Source organism: Phoxinus phoxinus (genome assembly GCF_949152265.1).
Source record: "Phoxinus phoxinus genome assembly, chromosome: 2".
Lineage (NCBI taxonomy): Eukaryota > Metazoa > Chordata > Actinopteri > Cypriniformes > Leuciscidae > Phoxinus > Phoxinus phoxinus.
In genome coordinates this window covers 46,104,333-46,126,703 of record NC_136877.1, presented here as the reverse complement: position 1 = coordinate 46,126,703, position 22,371 = coordinate 46,104,333, and the positions used below count along the sequence as shown (strand labels likewise).

General features: G+C 38.2%; 1 protein-coding gene across 2 annotated transcripts; it reads right to left on the bottom strand.

The window, feature by feature from the left end:
• Positions 1-128: 128 nt before the first annotated feature.
• Positions 129-10,221, bottom strand: tkfc (triokinase/FMN cyclase). Of its 2 annotated transcripts, XM_079596110.1 has the most exons (17): positions 9,788-9,929; positions 9,458-9,647; positions 8,128-8,420; positions 7,976-8,054; positions 7,687-7,776; positions 7,015-7,049; positions 6,835-6,919; positions 6,658-6,747; positions 6,380-6,496; positions 5,638-5,754; positions 4,479-4,616; positions 4,263-4,369; positions 3,527-3,630; positions 3,017-3,050; positions 2,145-2,237; positions 1,329-1,506; positions 162-769 (listed from the first exon to the last, which is right to left on the bottom strand). In XM_079596110.1, exons 1-16 carry the CDS (start codon positions 9,791-9,793, stop codon positions 1,348-1,350), a joined length of 1,737 nt encoding a protein of 578 aa, XP_079452236.1. In that variant the 5' UTR covers positions 9,794-9,929; the 3' UTR covers positions 162-769; positions 1,329-1,347. The 2 variants fall into 2 exon arrangements, with proteins under 2 accessions (XP_079452235.1, XP_079452236.1); XM_079596109.1 differs by having other exon boundaries at positions 129-1,506; positions 9,788-10,221.
• Between the last annotated feature and the right edge of the window lie 12,150 nt (positions 10,222-22,371).

Sequence of the window (22,371 nt, the reverse complement as noted above, 5' to 3'; positions counted from 1 at the left end):
AATGTGTTTTTTTAATGTTCCGCAGAGAAAGAGTCACAGGGGGTGAATAAATGATGAAAGATTTTTTTTTTGGTTGAGTAAACTATACCAAAAAAATCTGATTATTAAAAACGATGTCTTCACAGATTAAAATACAGCTGTTTTTTTTATTCGTTTTTATTAGTTAAATTAATTAATTTCACAAATTCACAATTAATACTGCATTTAAAATTACTTTAAAACATTTTGTGTTAAATTGACCTTTAATAATGGTCATTTTGCATTAAAAGCTTATTAATCCTTTAAAAAAGTATATATCTGCATTAAATTACAATAATTGTTTTCAACAGTAAAAAAAAAGAGAAAGAAAAATGATTCAACTACAAGCCCTCTCACTTTTACAATGTTTGGTCTTAGTCACTATTATTGTTTCATTAATGGTAGTGTGTATTGATGGATTATTTATTCACTATTTCCACCATTTTCATTAAAGCTGAAAAAAAAAGCTGTTTTAAACAGGTTTCTTGGACCAAACGCACACAATTAATTGAGCCAGTATTTCTATGTTGGTCAAAAATAGTTGAATGTTGAAAATGCAGCAGAGCCAGAGTTTTACACTCTACAGGTGTGTCAACTTATATCACATTTAACTGGGATCAGAGAAAGTATTTCAACGTTTTTCAAATCATTCACATCTTTGAAGATCTGCACAAATCAATGTTAGCAAATCTTTGTGTTTTTTTTTTTTTTTTTTTACAAGCCTTTTGCTTTACAGATCCTTAAAGTGCCCCTATTATGCTTTTTCGAATATTACCGAACAACATCTACTTTGACCCTCAAAAACTGTAGTTGTAGCTGAGACCTGAAAGAGTTTGGTTTATGTTGTAGAAATGTTGAAAAGATGATGTTTTCAGTGCTGCGAATCCACTTTGATGCACTTCAAAAGGATGAGGACTCGCACTGGAATTGATGCAAAAAAAATTACGCCATCTTTACGGTTCGTATCACTGTGTATCAAGAGCTGAGGAAGATCCGGAGCTGAAATTCAGATATGGTAATGGTCATTTCGTTTCCAATATTTGTTGTAACTGGTTGACCAATCACAACAGACTGGGCCATCTGAACAATCAGAGCAGAGTTGGCTCTCGGATAGGAGGGGTTTAGAATGACTGAATCTTAAATTCGAAGGAGCCGGTTTCAGACTCTTTGAAAAATTAGGAGATGTGAAATGTATATTATGATAATATATATTTTTTTACCTTGCATGCATGTAAATCTATTGTAGGAGACCTCCAAAATAAAATTAGGAACCTTTAAAATGGCATAATAGGGGCACTTTAAGAATGTGCATATTGTTGGTGAGCTTCTTTAACTCTCCGCCTTCAAAGAATGGAGAATGGCCTTCAGAATGGCGGCTACCGCCACGGCACCAGGGTCAGGCTGGGTCAAATGTTCAGACGCAACGTAACTGGCACGTCCGGCCCTTGCAGCGAGACTGCGTGTAGATTCGGCTCCCAGATCTGCTTTCTGTTACAGACAGACAAGAGGCTAATATCATAGATGCAAGAAATTATGAGAAAACATAAAAAGCAAAATATTGGTATTTAAAGCTGCAGTCGGCAAGTCTGGCAGATTGAGTGGACTTAGCCAAAAATGTCATGCCCCTCCCCCACTACCGCGAGCACCCTCCCATCGAGTTCGTGCTCGTCAGTGCGTGTGTACCAGATTTTCTGTGAACGTGCCCGTCTCTTCAGCATCATTTTCTTTTCTTTGGTTGTTTTGGACCTCCTAGCTCTGGTTGTTAACCGAGGAATTGGAAACTTGTTAGTAGATTTTCTCTCCGCCATCACTCTTCGTACAATCCAACACACCTGCGAACTTCAGGCGTGTGCATGTGATATTGTAACGTGCGCGAGGGGGGATCTGTGGCTTGTGCACGAACTGTGATTGACAGTCAGATCTCACACAGCCCTGCGCTGACTGGACCAGAAGAACCGGGAGCGGTGGATTTTTGCAAAACAAATAACACTCTCCAGGTGGAGGTAGAAGCGCAGGTTTTTTTCTAAAACCGGCTGATTTATGTCGTTCTGTCGGAGCAGTGTCGGTTTCACTGAATATGATCAAAAAAATCTTGCTGACTCCAGCTTTAAAGTGACAGTCCATACCTCCACTGCTGCTTGTAGTATAGCCATGTGACCATCAGGAGGTGCTGTGGAAAGTTTCATCAACTCCTCCACAGCAGGGCATAGGGCATCAAGCTAAAAGATAACACAGAGGGTCAGTTTCATCAATGATTTGCAACGATCAAAAGATTTGATTTAATAAAAGGTCCAAGGATAAGACTTGCAAGTTAATTATTTCAAAAACACTGCCCAAGCACATTAATCATTGATACAGGATATAAACGGTCAGTAGTGTTTGCCAATAGCCTACACATATTTATCCAAAATACTGATCATGTACACTCAGTTAACTATTCAGGTAAACAGGGAACTACACTACTATGCAAAAAAAAAGATTATTTTTGAAAGAAATTAATACTTTTATTCAGAAAGGGTGCGTTAAATTGGTCAAAAGTGACAGTAAAGACATTTATAATGTTGCAAAAGATTTCTATTCCAAATAAATATCAGTTTCCACAAACATATTGTTATCAATGCTGGAAACAGTTGTGCTGCTTAATAAGATATGTTTCTTGAGCACCAAATCTTTCAAATTTCTGAAGGATCGTGAGACTGGATAATGATGCTGAAAATTCAGCTTTGACTTTTTTTTTTAAATAACAAAAATGTCACAATATTACTGTTTTTACAGTATTTTTGGTCAAATAAATCCAGCCTTGGTGAGCAAGAGACTTTTTTCAAATTAAAAAATTGTCAGAAAAAAATTATGACCTCAAACTTTTGAGCGGTAGTGTAATTCATGCATATGTTAACTACCGGTAATACGCTTTTACCATTTGCACCAATTTGTGTGCAACAATGACTAAAATTTGAATTGATAAGAATTTGACTCTTAATTCCTGTCTCAATCATACCATGGTCCGATCTCCTGGTTCAGCACCCCCATATCTGTCGGAAAAAACAAGGAATACATTTGCAATAAAATGACACACATCTTTATACTTTGTGCCAAACTGTAAACTTGGCAAAGTGTATATATATATTTTTTTTTCTTCTTCTAATATACTGAGAATAAAGTATGAAGGAAAACAATTGAGAATGAGTTCATTTAATACTGGTGTCCCTGGCGGTGAACGTGATTTCACCAAGTACAACATTTTCCTAAATCAACATCTTTGCTGATCCTGAAACAACATTCCAATCAACCAATCAGATTTTAGGGTTTATGTCACATTCAGGGTTACAACCAGTCTTAGGTGCTTCTACATCATTGTTATTCACCATCATTTCCCTCTGATTTTAGGGTTAACTTATGGGTAGGGTTAGGTTTAGCAGTAGGGATAGGGTTAGGACTACATTTTCAGACAAATGTTGTTCCAGGAACACACATGACTTGACAAAAATCACAGTGACCCGTCACTGACCTTTTCATGGCCTCGGTCCCAGCATGCAATGCCTTGGCCCAAGCAGCACCATCACTGTTTTGTTTGAGATAAGGGGCAGCCGCAGACAAAAACAAGCAATATAACTGAGGAGAAAAAGATAACGGATCAATTGATGAGAAAGACATAATAACATACAATAATATTGGACATTCAATGACCGTGTTTAGCCCAGCCCAAGATTCGTCGCAAAATATACGCCATAAGCCGTTTTTTTTGCATGTTCAGGTTAAGTGTTAAAAATGACATTATGAACGCTAAGTAAACCAGGATTAAATGTATAATCTTTTTATTGGTATAGAGCAGACCAAACAAACCAAGAGAACCGAACTACAAGTGTGAACACACCCTTAAGCCCCAATCACACCAAGGACGATAACTATAACGATAAAGATATAGTTCTAAAATCATTCTAAACAAAAAAATAGCAGAGTTCACACCACAACTATAATGATAACGGTAGAAAGGAACGATATCATTGGAATCACTGTAATACAAAAAAATTCCAGCTGATGAACGATAAAAACAGCCAATCAGAATCCACCAGACTTTTAAGAGCTTGAGCATTTGAAGCAGCAGACGACTGCAGTGCACGCTTAAATAAACAGAACGATATCAACCCATATAGTTTTGGTTCTTGGTGTGAACGGGCCATTAGAATAATTTATCAGCTCAAGCACTGGTTTACCGCGTCCAGTGTCTGAAAACATTCACATACCGCCCCTGATGATCCTCCCATCCTTTCCTGGACCAACAGACCCAGATCTGCTAGAAGCTGGCCAAGGTTTCCAGGGATTCTGCTGGTCTGGAGCCACTCCTGAATGGCTGTTGTCGACCACATTGTGAAGGCAAGTGAAACATTTGACCAACATTACATCTGAACACAAAGTTAAGCAATATGTTGGTTAATATGTGCACTGTTGAAATGTTTTACCATTAGCTAAAAGAGCACGTGTGCTCCCACAATCTCCATCCCCTGCTGCGCGGTCCAAAGCATTGAGTTCCTCTCGGCGCTGAAGGAGGATCTTGCACACAGACTCCAAAACCCGGCGAATGACGGAAGAAAGCGAGCCTGTGAAGCAGCACCAATGTGTCGATGAAGTGCTTCAGGTATTACAGATATACAATACTGTTCAAGTAAGATTTTTTTTAATACTTCGGGCAAAGATACAAATTGCCAGTGAATACATTTATAATGTTACAAAAGATTTCTATTTCAAATGCTGTTCTTTTGAACTTTCTATTCATCAAAGAATTCTGATTCATCTTTACCATCATGGAAATAAATTAATTCTAAAATATAGTAAAATAGAAAACGGCTACTAACATTTTTTAATATTTCACAATTACTGTTTTAACAGTACATTATATATATATATATATATATATATATATATATATATATATATATATATATATATATATATATATATATATATATAAATAAAAAAAGCAGCCTTGGTTTAAATAAGAGACACCAAGGACGATAACGATATAGTTCTAAAATAGTTCTAGCAGAATTCACATCACAAGTGTCGCGATAACGGCACAGAAGAACAATGTCGTTGGAATCACTTTCTGAATGTTTTTTTCCAGCTAAAAAGCAATAAAAACATTAACAGGCAATCAGAATCCATCCTGCTTTCAGAGCTCAAGCATTTAAGGCGACAGGCGACAAAACTGCAGCGCACTTATAATAAACAGAAAGACATTTATCAAACGCCTAGGCTCTCTTGCGAATCCTCTGCCATCGTCAGTGAACTGTGATTCCTGCCTCACTGATTGCGACGGCAACTCGTGCTGGACGAGCAGAGCAGGCTTTTACATCAGTTTATAATGGTTTGTATTTTTGATAAAAACAGCAAAACGACAGTTGAGGCGAATGCGAGTGTAGCGGTGGAAAATTATATGCTTATTTCACCCTCACATATCGAGGCACGAGATCTCTTCACACCCGTAAATAATTGTTAATTATTTATTATAAAAAAAATTATGTATATTATTAGTTAAATAATTACAATAAAAAGAACACAAAGAGAGAAACTGAGACTGAAATTTAAAAAAATAAAAAAATAAATTGCACTCTTCTCTACCTTCGTGATATTTATCTGAAGCTGCGGCAGGTTTTTCTGCAGGTTCCATGAACAGGTTCCTCCCACTCACAGAGGTCGTGCCGAGGTTAGGCCAGGCCGGGGCTGTGGTTTTAGCATCTGAAAAAGACAAATCAGTACATACTATATACACATATATATTTATAACATGGCTTGGTTAAATTCTAATGTAAAATGCGGTCTGTTATTTCTTTATAACACACCACTGCTAAGTATAACACACCGTTGCCATGAAAAACAGAGCGTTGCCATGGACGGAGGATTCTAACCGTAGAGACGGAACGGACTATTTTCTTTAGCGGAAGCCATATAAATCGTTTTTAAATCAATATTTTGTGTCAAATTATTGATTTATTTGGTAGGTAGCCATGTAATAAGCGGGATAATGTATAGCGAGGCGGTTGTTATAGCGAATACAACCCCTTCAGGCTAATCAGCCTGTCGGGGGTTGTATTCGCTAGAACAACCGTCAACCGCCTCGCTATACATTATCCCTTACATATACAGAATATACTGTAAATTCACTACTATGCATTAATTTCAGAGTATACTGGCAAATTAGCAATTTTAGCATCTTAAAAATGCTGTGTGCAGTGAAACTTTTCACGCGTTTAATATACATATCAGCTCTGTCATAATAACACTCTTTTTCTGAGAACTAACTAACGATTCCAATGTCATCCAGGTTAGTGTGCATGTAAAACTGGATTAAAAGCGAACGCACCAAACAGTCTGAGCATCTCTTCATCAACCTTCATTAAAGAAAGAGACATTCCCGCCATCTCCAGTGATGTCATGAACGATCCCGACATCACCCTGACAACCAGCACACCACGCTCCTCTGAAAAGGAGAATCGAATCAGAAACAGTTGAAGACATCACATTTCCAAACAGCATAATTAAATACAAGTATTATGATATAACAAGATAATTTATTCAGTTCTATATATTTTATCTAAAATGTAACGTTTTTAATCTAGTGTTGTGCTACTTGAGTCTCACCTAGGCAGTGTACAGCTGCTTTGGAAACCACAGCTATCTCCAAACATGAGAGAGCACCAAGATTATTCACACACAGCACCACCTTGTCTCCTGTTAGAGAAATACATTTTTGAATTCACATTCATGTAAACGCACACCTTCAGAATCAACCTTGTGCTGACCAGTTACACACCATACCTGACTTCAGGGACAGATGTGATTTGTTCGAGGAATCAGTCATGTGACTTATTATAGTTTTCACAACTTCATCGGCAGAGGCCACCTGAAAAAATAAATAAATCAAAACCATCAATCTCAAAGGACCATACATTACTCTTTATTGTAGGATTGGATGAACGGCATTTTGAAAAGACTCACTTTTGATCTCTTAATACCTGGCTCTCCATGGATCCCTATACAAACAAATATAGTAACAATAACAAATAATAATAATAATAATAATAACAAAAGATTAATTTTTTTAAATAAATGCTGAAAAATGTCCTGAAAAAATGTATCACGTTAAGCAGCACATCTGTTTTCAACATTGATAATAATAATAATAAATGTTTCTTGAGCAGAAAGGATCATGTGACACTAAAGACTGGAGTAATGATGCTGAAAATGCAGCTTTAATATAGGAATAAATTATATTTTTAAATAATATATTCATACAGAAAAATTATTTTAAATTCTATTTAAATCTCTATTAAAATATTTTTACTGAAATTTTGTTTAAATAAATGAGTGTATATATAAATAAAAATTGCTGTCAAATCGATTAATCTTATCTAACAAAAGTTTGTGAATATACATGCATGCATGTGTCTGTGTGTATATATATATTATATACATAAAAATCATAAATCACGATTAATCAATTTGACAATCAATTTTGATATATTATATATATATTACTGCTGTTAATTCGATTAATTGTGATTAAACACACACATAAAAGCTATATACACGTATTTACTGCTACATAAAATAATTCATTTTAAAATCATTTTTAATCTTTACTCTTTATGATATATATATCTCTCTTACCCAGTCCCAACTCCATCTCTCCTGGTGGAAGCTGGAAAGATGAAAGGCATCCGGGAACACTGCATGGAGACAGACTAACACCCAATGTGCCTGTTAAAACAACAATATATAATGTCAGTGTGTATATATATATATATATATATATATATATATATATATATATATATATATATATATATATATATACAGTATATTGCATAGCAGAGGTTGGACTTTCACAATTAACTTTTTAAAATTTGACTTAGTACTGCAGCATTTAAGCTATAACAACCCAAATGGTCTTTCTCACCAATATTTTTTGTTGCTTTGTTCACCCACGCAACAATTTCATCCAAAGGACATCCTTTCTCTGCTAGAGCTCCAGCTAGCTAAAAAGAAAAAAGTAATTTATTAAAAAACGATAAAATTGATTATATAGCCATGTCAAGCTGATTCTGGTACCTTATGAATGAACACAGTTCCACACAAGCCTCTCCTGCCGGCCTTGCTGGGCTGAGCGAAGGCGCAGTCATCGGCCACAATCACCATGTCCGCCTGGACGCCCTGCGATCTGGCCTGTTCGACAGCGATGCCAAAGTTTAGACGGTCACCCGTGTAGTTCTTCACGATGAGCAGGACTCCTGAAGCGCCTCCCTTCCACAGAGTCAGGATGGCAGCCAGGACACTTCCCGGAGGAGGAGACGCAAACACTGCTCCCGCCACAGCTCCGGACAGCATCCCCATGCCAATGTAACCTGAGTGAGAGTGAGAGTAGCTCAAGTACAGCAGTGGCACTAGCAACTCATAGGTGCAATAACCAGGGAATGCATAAACTGTTACAACTGTTCATATCCAAGTCATGTTTGCTAAAAGCATCTGCCACATGCATAAAAGTACACAACATAAAATATTTTTTTATGTTTTTTTAAGTCTCTTATGCTCACCAAGACTGCGTTTTTTGGATCAAAAATACAGTAGTATTGTGAAATATTTTTTCAATTTAAAAGAACTGCTTTCAACTTTCAATTTTCAGCATCATAACATAAGTCTTCGGTGTCCTTCAGAAATCATTATAAAATGCTGATTTTCTGCTCAAGAAATATTAATTATTATTATCAATGTTTAAAGCAGTTGTGCTGTGGAAACAATGATGCTTTTTGTGAGGATTCTTTGATGAATAGAAGAAAAAACTGTCACTTCTTGTCAATTGAATGTGTCCTTGCTGAAATAAAGTACTAATTTCCTACAAAGATTTTTTCTAAAAAAGAAAATCTTACTGACGCCAAACATTTTAACAGTAGGCCTAGTGTAAATGTTATAAAAATGGACTATGGTAACCACAAACTTCCCTATAGTTATTGTTAATATTGTCAAATCTCCTTCAAACTGTATAAGAAGCTTTCATAATCATAATCATCTTTGTCATTGTAATTTCTTACTTAAAATGGGGGAGAGGGGGATGCATTTATGATAATGTATTACAATTATACAGTATCATATTCCCTCTTGGTGTGCACAGGGATTTACTTGAATGTTTTATCAGGTGACCAAAAAAGTGTAGCCTATCATATAATCTGAACCTGTTTAATTCAAGTCAATTGACATTCAAATGATTCAAGTCAAAGACCTTTAAAATGTCTGATTCCACCTGACTACATCAGATTATAGCAAGCAATGTGATTTTAATAACTACCGTAAATCATATGTTCTTCTTCTTTTTTTAAAATATACCTACAGTTACGAACAACATAGCTCAACAGAATAGAAAGGGAGCTGCTGTTTCACGCATTACCTGCATGTGCGGGTTCATGGCCAGATCCTCCTCCGGACAGCAGCGCTACCTTTCCCTTAATGCTCTCCAGATCGGACCGCAGCACAACTCTGTGCCCCCGCAGCAGCGCCAGACCCCCGGTACTCCTGACGAGACCCTCCAAAGCCTCGTCCACACACTTCTCAACCGAGTTCAATAATTTACTCCGCACCTGCTCCAGCCGTTTACAAATAATACATTCGCATGTCATAAGCCAGTCACTACTGAACAGTTGTTTCAAAATCATAGCTTTGCACAATCAACATGTAACAAGTTTATTGCAATATTCCTGCTGGAGACACCGTTACATACCTCCATCACGCCTGCAGTCAGTCTCTATATAATATATGGTCCACAACCTTCGTCCCTTGATCACTTCCGCAAACATGCATCTGACGATGACGTCGCGAAGCCCGCTCCAGAACGAGCGCTCATTCATTGAAGGAATTTTTCAATTATTTCCCGTTATTTATGAGACAACTATGGCAGATTGTGTCCACCACTGACACAAAGACCCTACATTGACTGCTACGCACGCAACTAGCCTAATTTGAAGCTTCTAAAAGTCCATAAAGAGATCTTAAAACTATCCACATGAATTGAGCGGTTAAGTCCAAATTTTCTGAAGATACACGAAACACGATCACTTTATGATGAACAGATTGAATTTAGGCTTTTATTTACATGAACATCCATCCACTCACACATGGAAGTTCAAGAATGTTCGCTTGTGCGAGAACCATTGATGATTCATTCTCGTGTTACACGCACGTTTGAGCTTCCACAAGAGGTTTGTTCTCGCGTGTCTCTTCTGTTTGTTCACTGACCAGTGTTTATATGTCAATAAAAGCCTAAATTTAATCTGTTCATCATATAACGCGAACAAGTCTCTTCAGAAAATTTGGACTAAATTCATTTTACGATCTCTTTATGAAGTTTTTGAAGCATCAAAGTGGTAGTTGCGTAGCTGTCAAAAGAGGGACAAAAATTCGTCAGATTTTATAAAAAATATCTTAATTTGTGTTCTGAACTGAAGATGAACGAAATTCTTACAGGTTTGAGGGTGAGTCATTTTCAAACAGAATTTTCATTTTTGGTTGTTCTGAGTTTTAATCTCCTATAAACCCTATGACCAATATGACCAATGCATGACCAATTATTCTCTAGTGTATATTTGTAGAAACAATAATAATAATAATCAGAATAATAATATACTTATAGTAAAATAAGCTACTCATATCCACTTTTCCCTCTCTTTATTATTAAATATGATTACAATTTACTACAGTACATCAGCAATATAACTAGGCTACATATCTCATTTACACAACATTGATGTTCTTCATCATTCATATTTATATATATCCTTTGCTTGCATTAAGTAAACACTTTGAGCGTAATGATCTGGTAAAAAAAAGAAGAAGATATATTTGATATAAAAGATATATATCTTTTTCTTTTTTTTACCAGATCATTACGCTCAAAGTTTTTACTTAATGCAAGCAAAGGAAAAAAACTAACAAATACAAAGTTATATTTGAAGAAACTTTGCAAAGGACTACATTTGTATTAAACATAAAGGCCCCCGCATTTTTATGGTTAATCTTTTCTAGTGAATGGCAATTTCTTTTGCTTGGACAGAAAGAGAATGGATTGTATTACACTGCTTGGTCGCATTATCCATAAATTGATGCCTGCTAGCAGGCAAAACTTATATACTGACAAATATCCATTCATAACGAGCAGGAAGAATTCCAGGCCATATGGAACAGATATGCAAACTAGAATGCCAGTGATGATTACAAATGCCCTCTTTTTCTGGTGGTGCATCTCTTCCTTCTGTGTTTCACCAGGACTTGGTCTCAACAGGATCTTGAGGACTCCTAGACTACAAGTAGTGATCACCAAGAGGCTGATTGCTAGAAAACCAGCGTAGACCTCAATTTGCCTGCGTGGATATGTGTAAACAGAAAGTCCTCCATGAACTATACTCAGCATCCAGACCAGTCCAGCACTAATATATCTGTGCTTCACAAAGGCTGGGTTGCGGTACATCGCTGGATGAGCCACAGCTATGTAGCGCTCAACACAAATCAAGCTGTTTATAAGGGGTCGTCCAACAAGGTAGGTTCCAGAAAATAATACAGCAACGAACATTGTGTAAACATAGTTAAAGGGAAAGGTAACCGTAGAAACGCAATAAAGTACCATCACAAAAACCTCTAGTACAGAAAGGTTCATTGTAAAGATTTCTGAGGCTGCCAGACGTCCCCTTAGTCTAATATTACTTGTGCCCAGCCAGAGGACCCAGATTTGGATGGGCAGGAGGACAATGAGGTCCAGTGCTATTACAGAAAGTTGAAGTGAATACCCTGGCTCTGTGCATGTGACCCCAAAAGAAGATGTTTGGTTCTTGGAGACAGTGCTGTTCATGTTTCTCTTCAAGTTAAGTACGCAAGAGTTCCTAAAGGACATCAAGAACAACAAATAATGTAGTATAGCAATGAAAATACATTCCAATGTAAAACAACAAGACCAGGAAATGTATTCAGTAAATTACACTGACCTGATGTTGGACAGACTAGAGTGATTCCAGTGTCGTTCCTGCAGTGTCGATTCTCTCACATTTGTTTCATCATATATGTCACATTTGTTTGCATCTGTATCTATATGTGTGCTTTATGAAAGGAAAATATGCAAATATGGAATGAAAAGCAGCATTTTAACAACACGTGTTCATTTGAGTATGTGTTCACAGTTTTATATTGCAGAATTTGACTGTAAATGTCATACTTACTGGTCTGATTTGTTAATGACAATAAGATTGATGTGTATTGTGTTCATGGAGATTTTGTTTTATCGATTTTGAGTAAAAACTTTGAATGTATTAAGGTAGTGCTTGACTTGTCACTTTTTTGCCTTTACATTGGCGGTAAAACGTTTGGAATAAAAAAAAATATATATATATATATGAACCGATGAGATCTATAAGTGTACCGAGTTTCATATTATTCCAAGCAAGCGTGTTTGATTTATGGACCAAGTTTTCGGACCGCGTTCCAGGGGGCGCTGTCGATTATGTTCTATTATTTATTATAATGTACAATGTAGAAAAGAGCATTGGAATACTTGATCACTCGAGCGTCACTTTACAGCGTCATCAGCAGCGCTCAAAAGATCTGCCCTTATGTTGTTGAAGTTTGGTTATTTAAGAAATTCATAATAAATAATAATAAAGCAAGATACCCTGTTGAAATATGTGACGTGTGGTTTATATAAACTGCAATAAAATTATATAGCTATAAAATTATTGTGACGATGTGAAGGGGGAGGAGAATTTACACTTGCGTCACGTTAAGTCAATAAAACACTTCCGCATAGGATACACCTGTGTATCCTCGCTCATAGCTCCTCTGAAAGCCTCCTCACTCCTCGATCCTCGCCTCCTCACGGTGCAATTAGAGAATTGAGATGTCCTTCAAGATGGCTGAGCTCAATCGGTTTCCGGGTCATAGGATGGAGGACGGAGGAGCGAGGAGACGAGGAGGGATATTGAGAAGCACCCATCGCATGCCCGTTTTCAAGTCAATTGGACTGACTGTTGCGTAGCTATTGCTATTTTGGTGTTTTTCTTTTTAATTTTATAGTGCCCCCAAGTGGCCAGTGGCCGTGTCCTTTTTCATGTGATCCCAGACTAAGCTTGTACATAGTTTGGTGAAGTTATCTCATTCCGTTCAGTTATAGCCATTTAATAAAAGTCGCAAACATGAATGGGAATTTCACCTTTTTTCTATAATTATTGACAACCAGACTCTAGAGAATCTTCCTGCACTGGTTTGGTTCCGATCGGGGCGAAAAACCTATACGACTAGTTCACAAAAAGAAGATTTTTCAGACAATATAAGGCCCTGTTTACACCTGGTATTAATATGCGTTTTGGTTGTAACGACTGAGACAAATCAGACACAATTATTTGGTATATGTACCAAACAATCTTTAAAACTCACTCTGGGATCTGTGATCCCATCCCCCAGTGAGAGCAAGAAGGTCTTGGTTACCATGCCCACCATCAGATAAGTTGGTTTTATGGCTGTTAAAAAAATGTGGTCACGTGCTCAAGATAGAGTCAATGAGGGAGACAGGAACAGCAGCAGACTTTGCTGCATTAATCATAGACGACCTGGTCTATAAATGACCAGACATCCCAGAACATTTTGTGAATGATTACTGTCTTGTGTAATGTCTTCTAATTCTATTATTTTGTTGATGCTGTGTATTTTACAATCGAATCAATGGTCACCTATACCATGTTTGGTCTCTATAAATTGGTACTTTGAAGATCGAAATGATTGTTTGTGTACATGATATGCCGATAGATGCGCAACATTAGTTTTACAAGAATCTTTCTTAGTTTCTTCATCAGAACCAATCCAACTCCACATGCAAATGAGCACACTTGAGACAGCGTCATAAATCCTCCCCACAGAGAAATCTCCCGCTTAGAAATTCCTCCTTTCTTAGTGGCTGGGCTAACCCTGCAGGGTGGGGCCTTTGTCAAGCTTAAATAGCCTTTCCACTAGCCCTTCCCTAACTCTTGGTCCTTCCTGAAATCCTGAAGATGATGCTGCACTAGAAGTCTTCTGAAGGCCCCGGCAGGCCCATGGGCCCCGGCAGGCCGTGACCACAGCTTGCAATGCCTCCGCAACAGAGTCAGACTATTTTCTTCAACCCAACTCAGAAGAAAACTGCAACCCTCACTGAATGGGCAGCCATTACCTCTTTTGACTTCCTCACTCCTTGGTTGCCTGCGTAGCACAGGGCCCAGCAGGCCGTGAGCACTGTCTGCCATGCTTTCATGCTCCCAAAGGGAGTCAGACTGCCTTTGCTTCAATCCAGAAAATGACCATGACTACAACCTTACCATCACCGAATGGGCAACAAACCACTCTTGGCCTTCTCGATACGTTCAGGATGCCATGCTGTCCAGCGTGGCCTCAACAGGCCCCCGGGCTGCAGGCTTCGACTCACAACAGCCATGTGCGCACGCAGGAGAGAGAAGACTCTCTCTCAACCACAACAGTATCACAAACACCATGCAAGTTCATCATCATCTTCTCCATCAAGCAGAGAAGAAAACGATGGCAACTTGCACCATGACTTTTGACACTCACAGACTCATCAACTCAATTTTCAACCACTTCAAGAATTGTCCTCGCACACAGACCATGCAAGTATCAATTTAATGAGGTGCTCTGAGAATGATAAGCTGATGGTTCTTCTCATATTTAAATAGATCTTTTCCATAGTTCTATTTCCTGCTTCCGGTTCCATAACACTCACCATTTTACCTATGCATGTATGTATGAATGTATGTATGTTTGTTTAGTTTAGTTATGTTTGTGATTTAGTTAATAAAACTTGTGCACAATTATGTATTTTGTTTCTGATCCTCTGCTTGCAACAAAGTCCCTTTTACGATTTAGATTTTGACTACGGGCTCTTAGTACTGTACAGTAAGAAAGACATTTCCCTTCCCCGGAAACTAATATTTCTTTCTAAAACTAATATTTAACTAATATTTCAGGAAATAGAACTATGGAAAATTAACACTGAGTGTTCACAGGACGAACAGGTGGGTTGATTGTAATATTAACTTTACTAAATTAAGTTAATTATATTAACTGATCCAAATATTTATAATCAATTATAACAAGTTATTATTGATTATTCATATTTCATAGAGCTAATTCGTTACATGGTCTATCGGATCACAAGTGGAATACGTTAAATGGATGTGTAAATGGGGTCTAAAACAGTTTGAACTTCTCCACTTTCGACCACTTCCAGAGGAAGTTGAAAACACATTCGACCTGATTGCTTTTGTAGTGTAAACGCTCATATGATTGAATGTGTTCTAACGCTTCAAAACATTATGGGAAGCCAGACAGGATTTAAACTTTGGCTGGAGACCCAAGTTTGCATTGAAGACGAAACACATACATACCAAGCTCTATGTTCTCTCATCATTCCTAATTTCACTCACAGTGTTCGGCGTGATCTTAAGTGCGGCTGTCAGAAAAAAAAAGAAAAAAAAAAGTGCGGCTGTCAGAGCAGAAATGAAAGCTGCTGTTCTCTTGTGTTTCTCTGTCATCTGTAGTCATGTAAATATGTCAATTGAATGAGCTTATTTCATCCATTAGATCGAAAGATCTGAAAAAGCCCATGCATCTACCCCCCCATAGACCCCCCCCCCCCCCCTCGAAGAAATCAGGACAGAAGTGCAGGTTGAAAGTGGACAAAAGAGACGGATTAAAACACCAGGTGTAAAACATACTGTAAATGTGTCTCTCTCTTCTACTTGTGATCTGATCGACCAAAACTGTGGGGTCCCACAAGGATCCATGTTGGGTCCCATCCTGTTCTCATTGTATATGCTCCCAGTGGGAAAAGTATTTTTAAGAAGTTTGGTGTGTCTTACCATCTGTATGCAGATGACACTCAAGTCTACTTGCCGTTGAGATCCAGTAGTCAGGATTCCAACTCCTTAGGTGTCTGGAGGAAGTAAAGCTGTGGATGGCTGTAAATCTCGTTCAATTGAATTAAAACAAAATGAAAATGATCACAGGTCGCAGTATACTCACTACAAAAAACTACACCACTGGTACCAGCAGGATCGAGTAAAGAATTTGGAAGTCATTTTTTACTCATCTATCATATTTGATCGACAGCAAAAGACGGTGGTTCGTAATTGCTTCTTCTATTTAAGAGCAATAGCCAATTTGTAACCGATTCTCTCAGCCAGCGACCTGGATAAAGTTGTCCACGCTTATATTTTTTCCCGTCTAGATTATTGTAGTGCACTGTTGGGACCTGTCAAACATACGTTGCCCGTTTGCAGCTAGTAAAAATGCTGCTGCAAGGATGTTGATGAATGCTGGTAAAACGGATCATGTTACTCCCTTGTTATCTTTTTAGGTTGGCTACCAATACATTTTAGGATAGGTGGGACCAAATCATTGTTTTGCAAGTCACAAGTAAGTCTCGAATCTTTGCATTCAAGTCTTGAGTCAACTCCCGAGTCAAAACAGACAAGCCCCAAGTCAAGTCCCGAGTCAAGACAGGCAAGTCCAAGTCAAGTTGCAAGTCCTCAATTATAAGCTTCAAGTCTTAAACAAGGCATTAGTGCTTTTTGCACACATTAGTGTGTCAGTGGTAATTACTGCAGTAAATTAAATGTATACTAATTTATCTCAGAAAGGCTTTTTTGCAATGCAGATTTAAAAATAAAAGTAACTGTTCATTGGGATAATTCAATGTGATTTGCTACACCTTAAGTTAAAATATTGAGTCCATGGTTAAATTATTTTGTTATTTTGTACTACCATCCCTAAAAGTGTCAAGTCTCTAGTCTACGACTTACGGTTTGATCTGCCCGATCACTTTTAGGGCAGAATGTTGATCTTTGAAAATCCTAACAATTACAATATGGTTTCAGCACTACGTAGGCCTACTTGACCTCCTAATAATGGTAAAAGGTTAATTCAAAATAAATGTAGATGTATTATAGCATCTCTTTATTATTAACAGAATCATTACACTAATAAGCAGTTGATTTACCTTCACACAACATTAGAAATCTCAATATTTTCATACGTTTTACAGTATGTTACTGTGCTTCGTTCCTTTAAATGTGCTTTATTCACTTGATCTACTTGCATTTAATGCAAAATATATATTTAATTCTTATATAATTAATTAAAGGAATTCCTGATAATTTATGTGTTTATTTGGCTTTAAACAATAGTGGTAAAGCAATATTAATAGGGAAATGATAAGGAGAAAAGATGGTTACAAAACCCAACCCAGAACTGACCTTTCATCTGAGAGCCACTGCTCTGCATAGATATGCTATTTATGAGGACGTGGCTTCAACATTTTGTGTTGTTTTCATAAGAACCTTTTTGATGCATGAAAACACACCATGCTTGGACAGATAGAGAAGAGGCTGTATAATACTACCTTGTTGCAATAACCATACATTGATGCTCAACAGCACACAGAAATCATCATTAGAAATATTATTCCTAATGGTGAAAAATAGTATATCCAGGCTATATGGAACAGATATGCAAACTAGAATGCTAGTGATGATTACAAATGCCCTCTTTTTCTGGTGGTGCATCCCTTCCTTCTGTGTTTCACCAGGACTTGGTCTCAACAGGATCTTGAGCACTCCTAGACTACAAGTAGTGATCACCAAGATGCTGATTGCTAGGGAACAAAAGTAGACCTCCATTTGCCTGCGTGGATATGTGCAAACAGAAAGTCCTCCATAAGCTACACTCAGCATCCAGACCAGTCCAGCACTAATATATCTGTGCTTCACAAAGACTGGGTTGCGATACATCGCTGGATGAGCCACAGCTATGTAGCGCTCAACACAAATCAAGCTGTTCATAAGGGGTTGTCCAACAAGGTAGCTTCCAGAAAATAACTCAATAAGGAGTCTGATTTCTTGATGGTTAAAAGTGAAAGGACCTATAACTAAAGAAGAAATTATGATCACTAAAACATCTAGTGCAGAAAGGTTCATTGTAAAGATTTCTGAGGCTGCCAGACGTCCCCTAATTCTAAAGTTTCTTGTGCCCAGCCAGAGGACCCAGATTTGGATGGGCAGGAGGACAAAGATGTTCAGTGTTGTTACAGAAAGTTGAAGTGAATACCCTGGGATGGAGTCTGTGCATGTGTCCCCAAAAGAAGATGTTTGGTTCTTGGAGACAGTGCTGTTCATTTTTCTCTTCAAGAAGTCAAGTGTCTAAAGAACGTATGAGATCAACAAATAATGCAACGGTACAATGAAAACACATTTGAAAACGGTAAAAACTAGACAATACCTGTTTTTCTCTGTGGTGACGATGAACAATATAAAAATGTAAACTATAACTTACACTGACCTGATGTTAACCGGACAGATAACCTTCTGAGTGGTTGTCATACCTGCAGCCCGTCTCACATTAGTTTCATCCCACGGTACATATGTTTGCATTTGGATGAATTATGAAAGGAAAATATGCAAATATGGAATGAAACCCAGCATTTTAACAGCATGTGTTCATTTGAGTTTGTGATCGCAATTTCAAAATCTCAAAATAAGAAGAGAAGAGAACTAATATTGCAACCTTTTGAATGTCATATTTAAAGGGTTAGTTCACCCAAAAATTAGCCCATGATTTACTCACCCTCAAGTCATCCTAGGAGTTGTAACGACTGATACAAATTAGACACAATTATTTGTTATATGTAACAATCTTTAAAACTCACTCTGGGATCTATGGTTCCATCCCCCAACAAGGGCAAGAAGGGTCTTCCATGACTACGATCAGATAAGTTGTTTTATTGCTGTTAAAAATGTGGTGATGTGGTCAAGGCAGAGGCCATAGGAAAGACAGAAACAGACCTTTAAAACAGACTTTTCTGCATTAATCATAGACAAACTGATCTATAAATTAACATGCATCCCAGAACATTGTGTAAATGATTTACTGTCTTGTGTAGTGTCTTTTAATTCTATTATTGACATTTTGATAATGTGTATTTTATGATAGAATCAACGGTCAATGTAACCTCACCTCTACCATGTTTGGTCTCTATAAATTGATACTTTGAAGATCGAAATGATTATGTTCATGATATGTCGATAGCTACGCAACATATTAGTATTACAAGAATCTTTCAGAGTTTCTTCAGCAGCAACCAATCCAGCTGCATATGCAAATGAACACGCTTAAAACAAAGACTCATAAATTCTCAATAGAGGAATCTCCTGCTTAGAAATTCCCCTTTTCTTATTGGTTGAGCCAACCCTGAAAGGTGGGACCTTTCTCAGGCTTGAAATGGCTTCTACACAAGCCCTTCCTCCTCTTGGCCTTCTCTTGTACGTTCGGGTTGCTGCCCTGCGGGGCCGCACCAGGCCCCAGACCCCAGGACAGCAGGCCTTGACTCACAACCAACCATGTGCTCATTCAGGAGAGAGAGGACTATCTCAACCACAACAGAATCAAGGACAACCTCAAGAGTTTAGCACAATGTCTTCATTCAATGTAGAAGAAGTCCATCGCAACTCCCACCATCAACTCTTCCGACTTCCTCCCTTCTCCTGTTTGATCTGCGTGTCCTCTCCGGCCCAGGGCTGGCAGGCCACAATCCGCACTCTCCAGCCATGTGAACAGTCACACTAACCATGCAAGTTCATCATATCTTCTTCATCCAACAGAGAAGAAAACGATTGCAACTTCAACTTCCATTTCCATCTTCAGGAAACTTCACGAAATGTTTCACTGCAAAGGCCATACAAGTATAAATTTAATGAGATGCTCTTAAAATGATAAACTGATGGCTCTTTTCATAGTTAAATGGATATTTTCCATAGCTCCATTTCCTGCTTCCGGTTTCATTCTGTCACTTCAACCATCTACCCATGTATGTGTAATTGTTTGTATGTTAGTTGTGTTCATGACTTAGTTAATAAAACTTGTGCACAATACGTATTTGGTTCTGATTCTCTGCTTGCAACAGAGTTTATTTTACGATTTAGATTTTGACTACAGGCTCTTAGTAGTACTGTACAGTAAGAAAGACATTTCCCTCCCCCGGAAATTAACATTTATTAGAATTAATAATTAGTTTATTAATTTTTTATTATAATAATTAGTTTATTAACAATTAACAATGAGTGTTCACGGGACAAACAGGTGGATTGATTGCACAATTAATTTTACTACATTAAGTTAATTCTATTAACCGATCCAAATGTCCATAATCAATTATAACAAGTTTAATTGATTATTGATATTTTTTATAGAGCTAATTTGCTACACAGGGATTCAACTCGTCCTCCTCCACCAGGGTCAGCTTTCCCTTGAGGACCATACAGTACCTGTGAGTTTTTGGACCTTTAAATTATTTCCTTACTTTGCTCTGGACTTAATGAACCTCTAGGAACCCAACTTTGAAATAATGGTCAGTGATGGTCACTTTGTAAGTTTTTGGATTATGCCCTTCAGCTGAGCATATCCTCCTTCAGTGTGGGAGAGATGGAGAACACTCCCCTGCTCCTGTCGGTGAGAGCAGCCAGCATCTCTAACCAGTCTCGGAGGTCATCACTTTTTCCTCTCCCATTTAGTGTGTCTGGGCCACACTCACTTCCCTCGAGGTGGTGGTGTCTGTCACTGCTGTGGAGGCCATCTCAGAACTCACTGTGCTCCCTACCATGACCAAGGAGGACGATTTTGAACTCTTTGAGCCTTCTGTCGACTCTGATACAGCCATAGAGGCCGTTTCTGAACTCCCTTTGCACCCTGTTGGCTCCAGCTCTGCCAGCCCCACCATGGTGGTCTCCTGCTCCATATTGGCCCCCCACTCTGCCTGCCTTCTCTAGCTCCCACTCATTACACTGAAGGGATTAGGCCAAACATGCAATCAGAGATCTTGTTTTATCATGAAGGGCTTTATTTTGTGATCACTTTTGCTTACACAACCATATTTCATTCATTACGGTCACACTATTAAGAATGAGGACACAAGGAATGCAGTTAACAGATTTTATTTATACACCGGTTTCAATATCCGATGTCCTAGAAGGCTTCAAGATTCACACAGAACAGAAAACAGGAAACAGGGAATAACTGAAACATAAACAGTCTTTTGAATATTATGAATTCAGAAATAGACTTGAAGATTAACAGGACTTGAAGGCAGACACAATACTTCTAACTTGAATGCAGACACTTCAATAGAGATCCCGATCCAAAGACACATGAACTTGAGAGCGAACTTGAATAATCTTCCAACTTGAATGCAGAGAGGAGATACAAGGTCCGTAGATGCACAGAAGAACTCAGGGAATCAGACTGGAGGATCCTGAAGCACCGCCACACACAATGGCTGCTTGGAAATACACACAGGAGAGTAGTTAGTGATAAACCATAGTATTGGAGGAACCGGGTGAGTCACATGCGTCGATTGACGTGACCAGACAGAGAACAATGGAGAAACTGAAGCTTAAATCCTGTGTGCAGTGTGGTGAGTAATCAGTATTCAGGGGATGATGAGCGTGACCAGGTGTACTAAGTTGATGCTGGTTGGGGTGTGTCGTTAGGTGTATCCGTGACAATCACTGTTATTATGATAAGTCATTCATTTCCAGGTAGAAATGACCTTTTGCTAGTAACGTCCACATTGGTTAGTATTGAAGTTACTATTGTCATAGTGGCGAGTCAAATGTAGGTTCATCATGTGTGAGACTGGTCGTGGTGAATTCATTTATTATTTCGTTTTTCATGAACATCCAACACATTTGTTGCAGGCAAGAGTGTAAAAACGTGAAAGGGTGGCAATATTCAATGCTTTTAACAGAACAATAAAAAAAATATCAGATTTTTTCTGCCTATACACTATATTGGCAAAAGTTTTGTGACATACGCCTTTACATGGACATGAACTTTAATGACATCCCATTCTTAATCTGTAGGGTTTAATATGGAGTTGGCCCACTTTTTGCAGCTATAACAGCTTCAACTCTTCTGGGAAGGTTTTCCACAAGGTTTAGGAGTGTGTTTATGGGAATTTTTGACCATTCTTCTAGAAGCACAATTGTGAGGTCAGGCACTGATGTTGGACGAGAAGGCCTGAACTAACAGTCTCCGCTCTTATTTATCCCAAAGGTGTTCTATCGGGTTGAGGTTTAGGGCTCTGTGCAGGCCAGTCAAGTGCACCTTGCTTTGTGCACTTGTGCACAGTCATGTTGGAACAGGAAGGGGCAGGGCCGGAGTGGGGCGACTTTTCAGCCTGGGAGTTTCAGGCCCAAGACCGGGCCACTTTTTCCATGGTGGAATTTT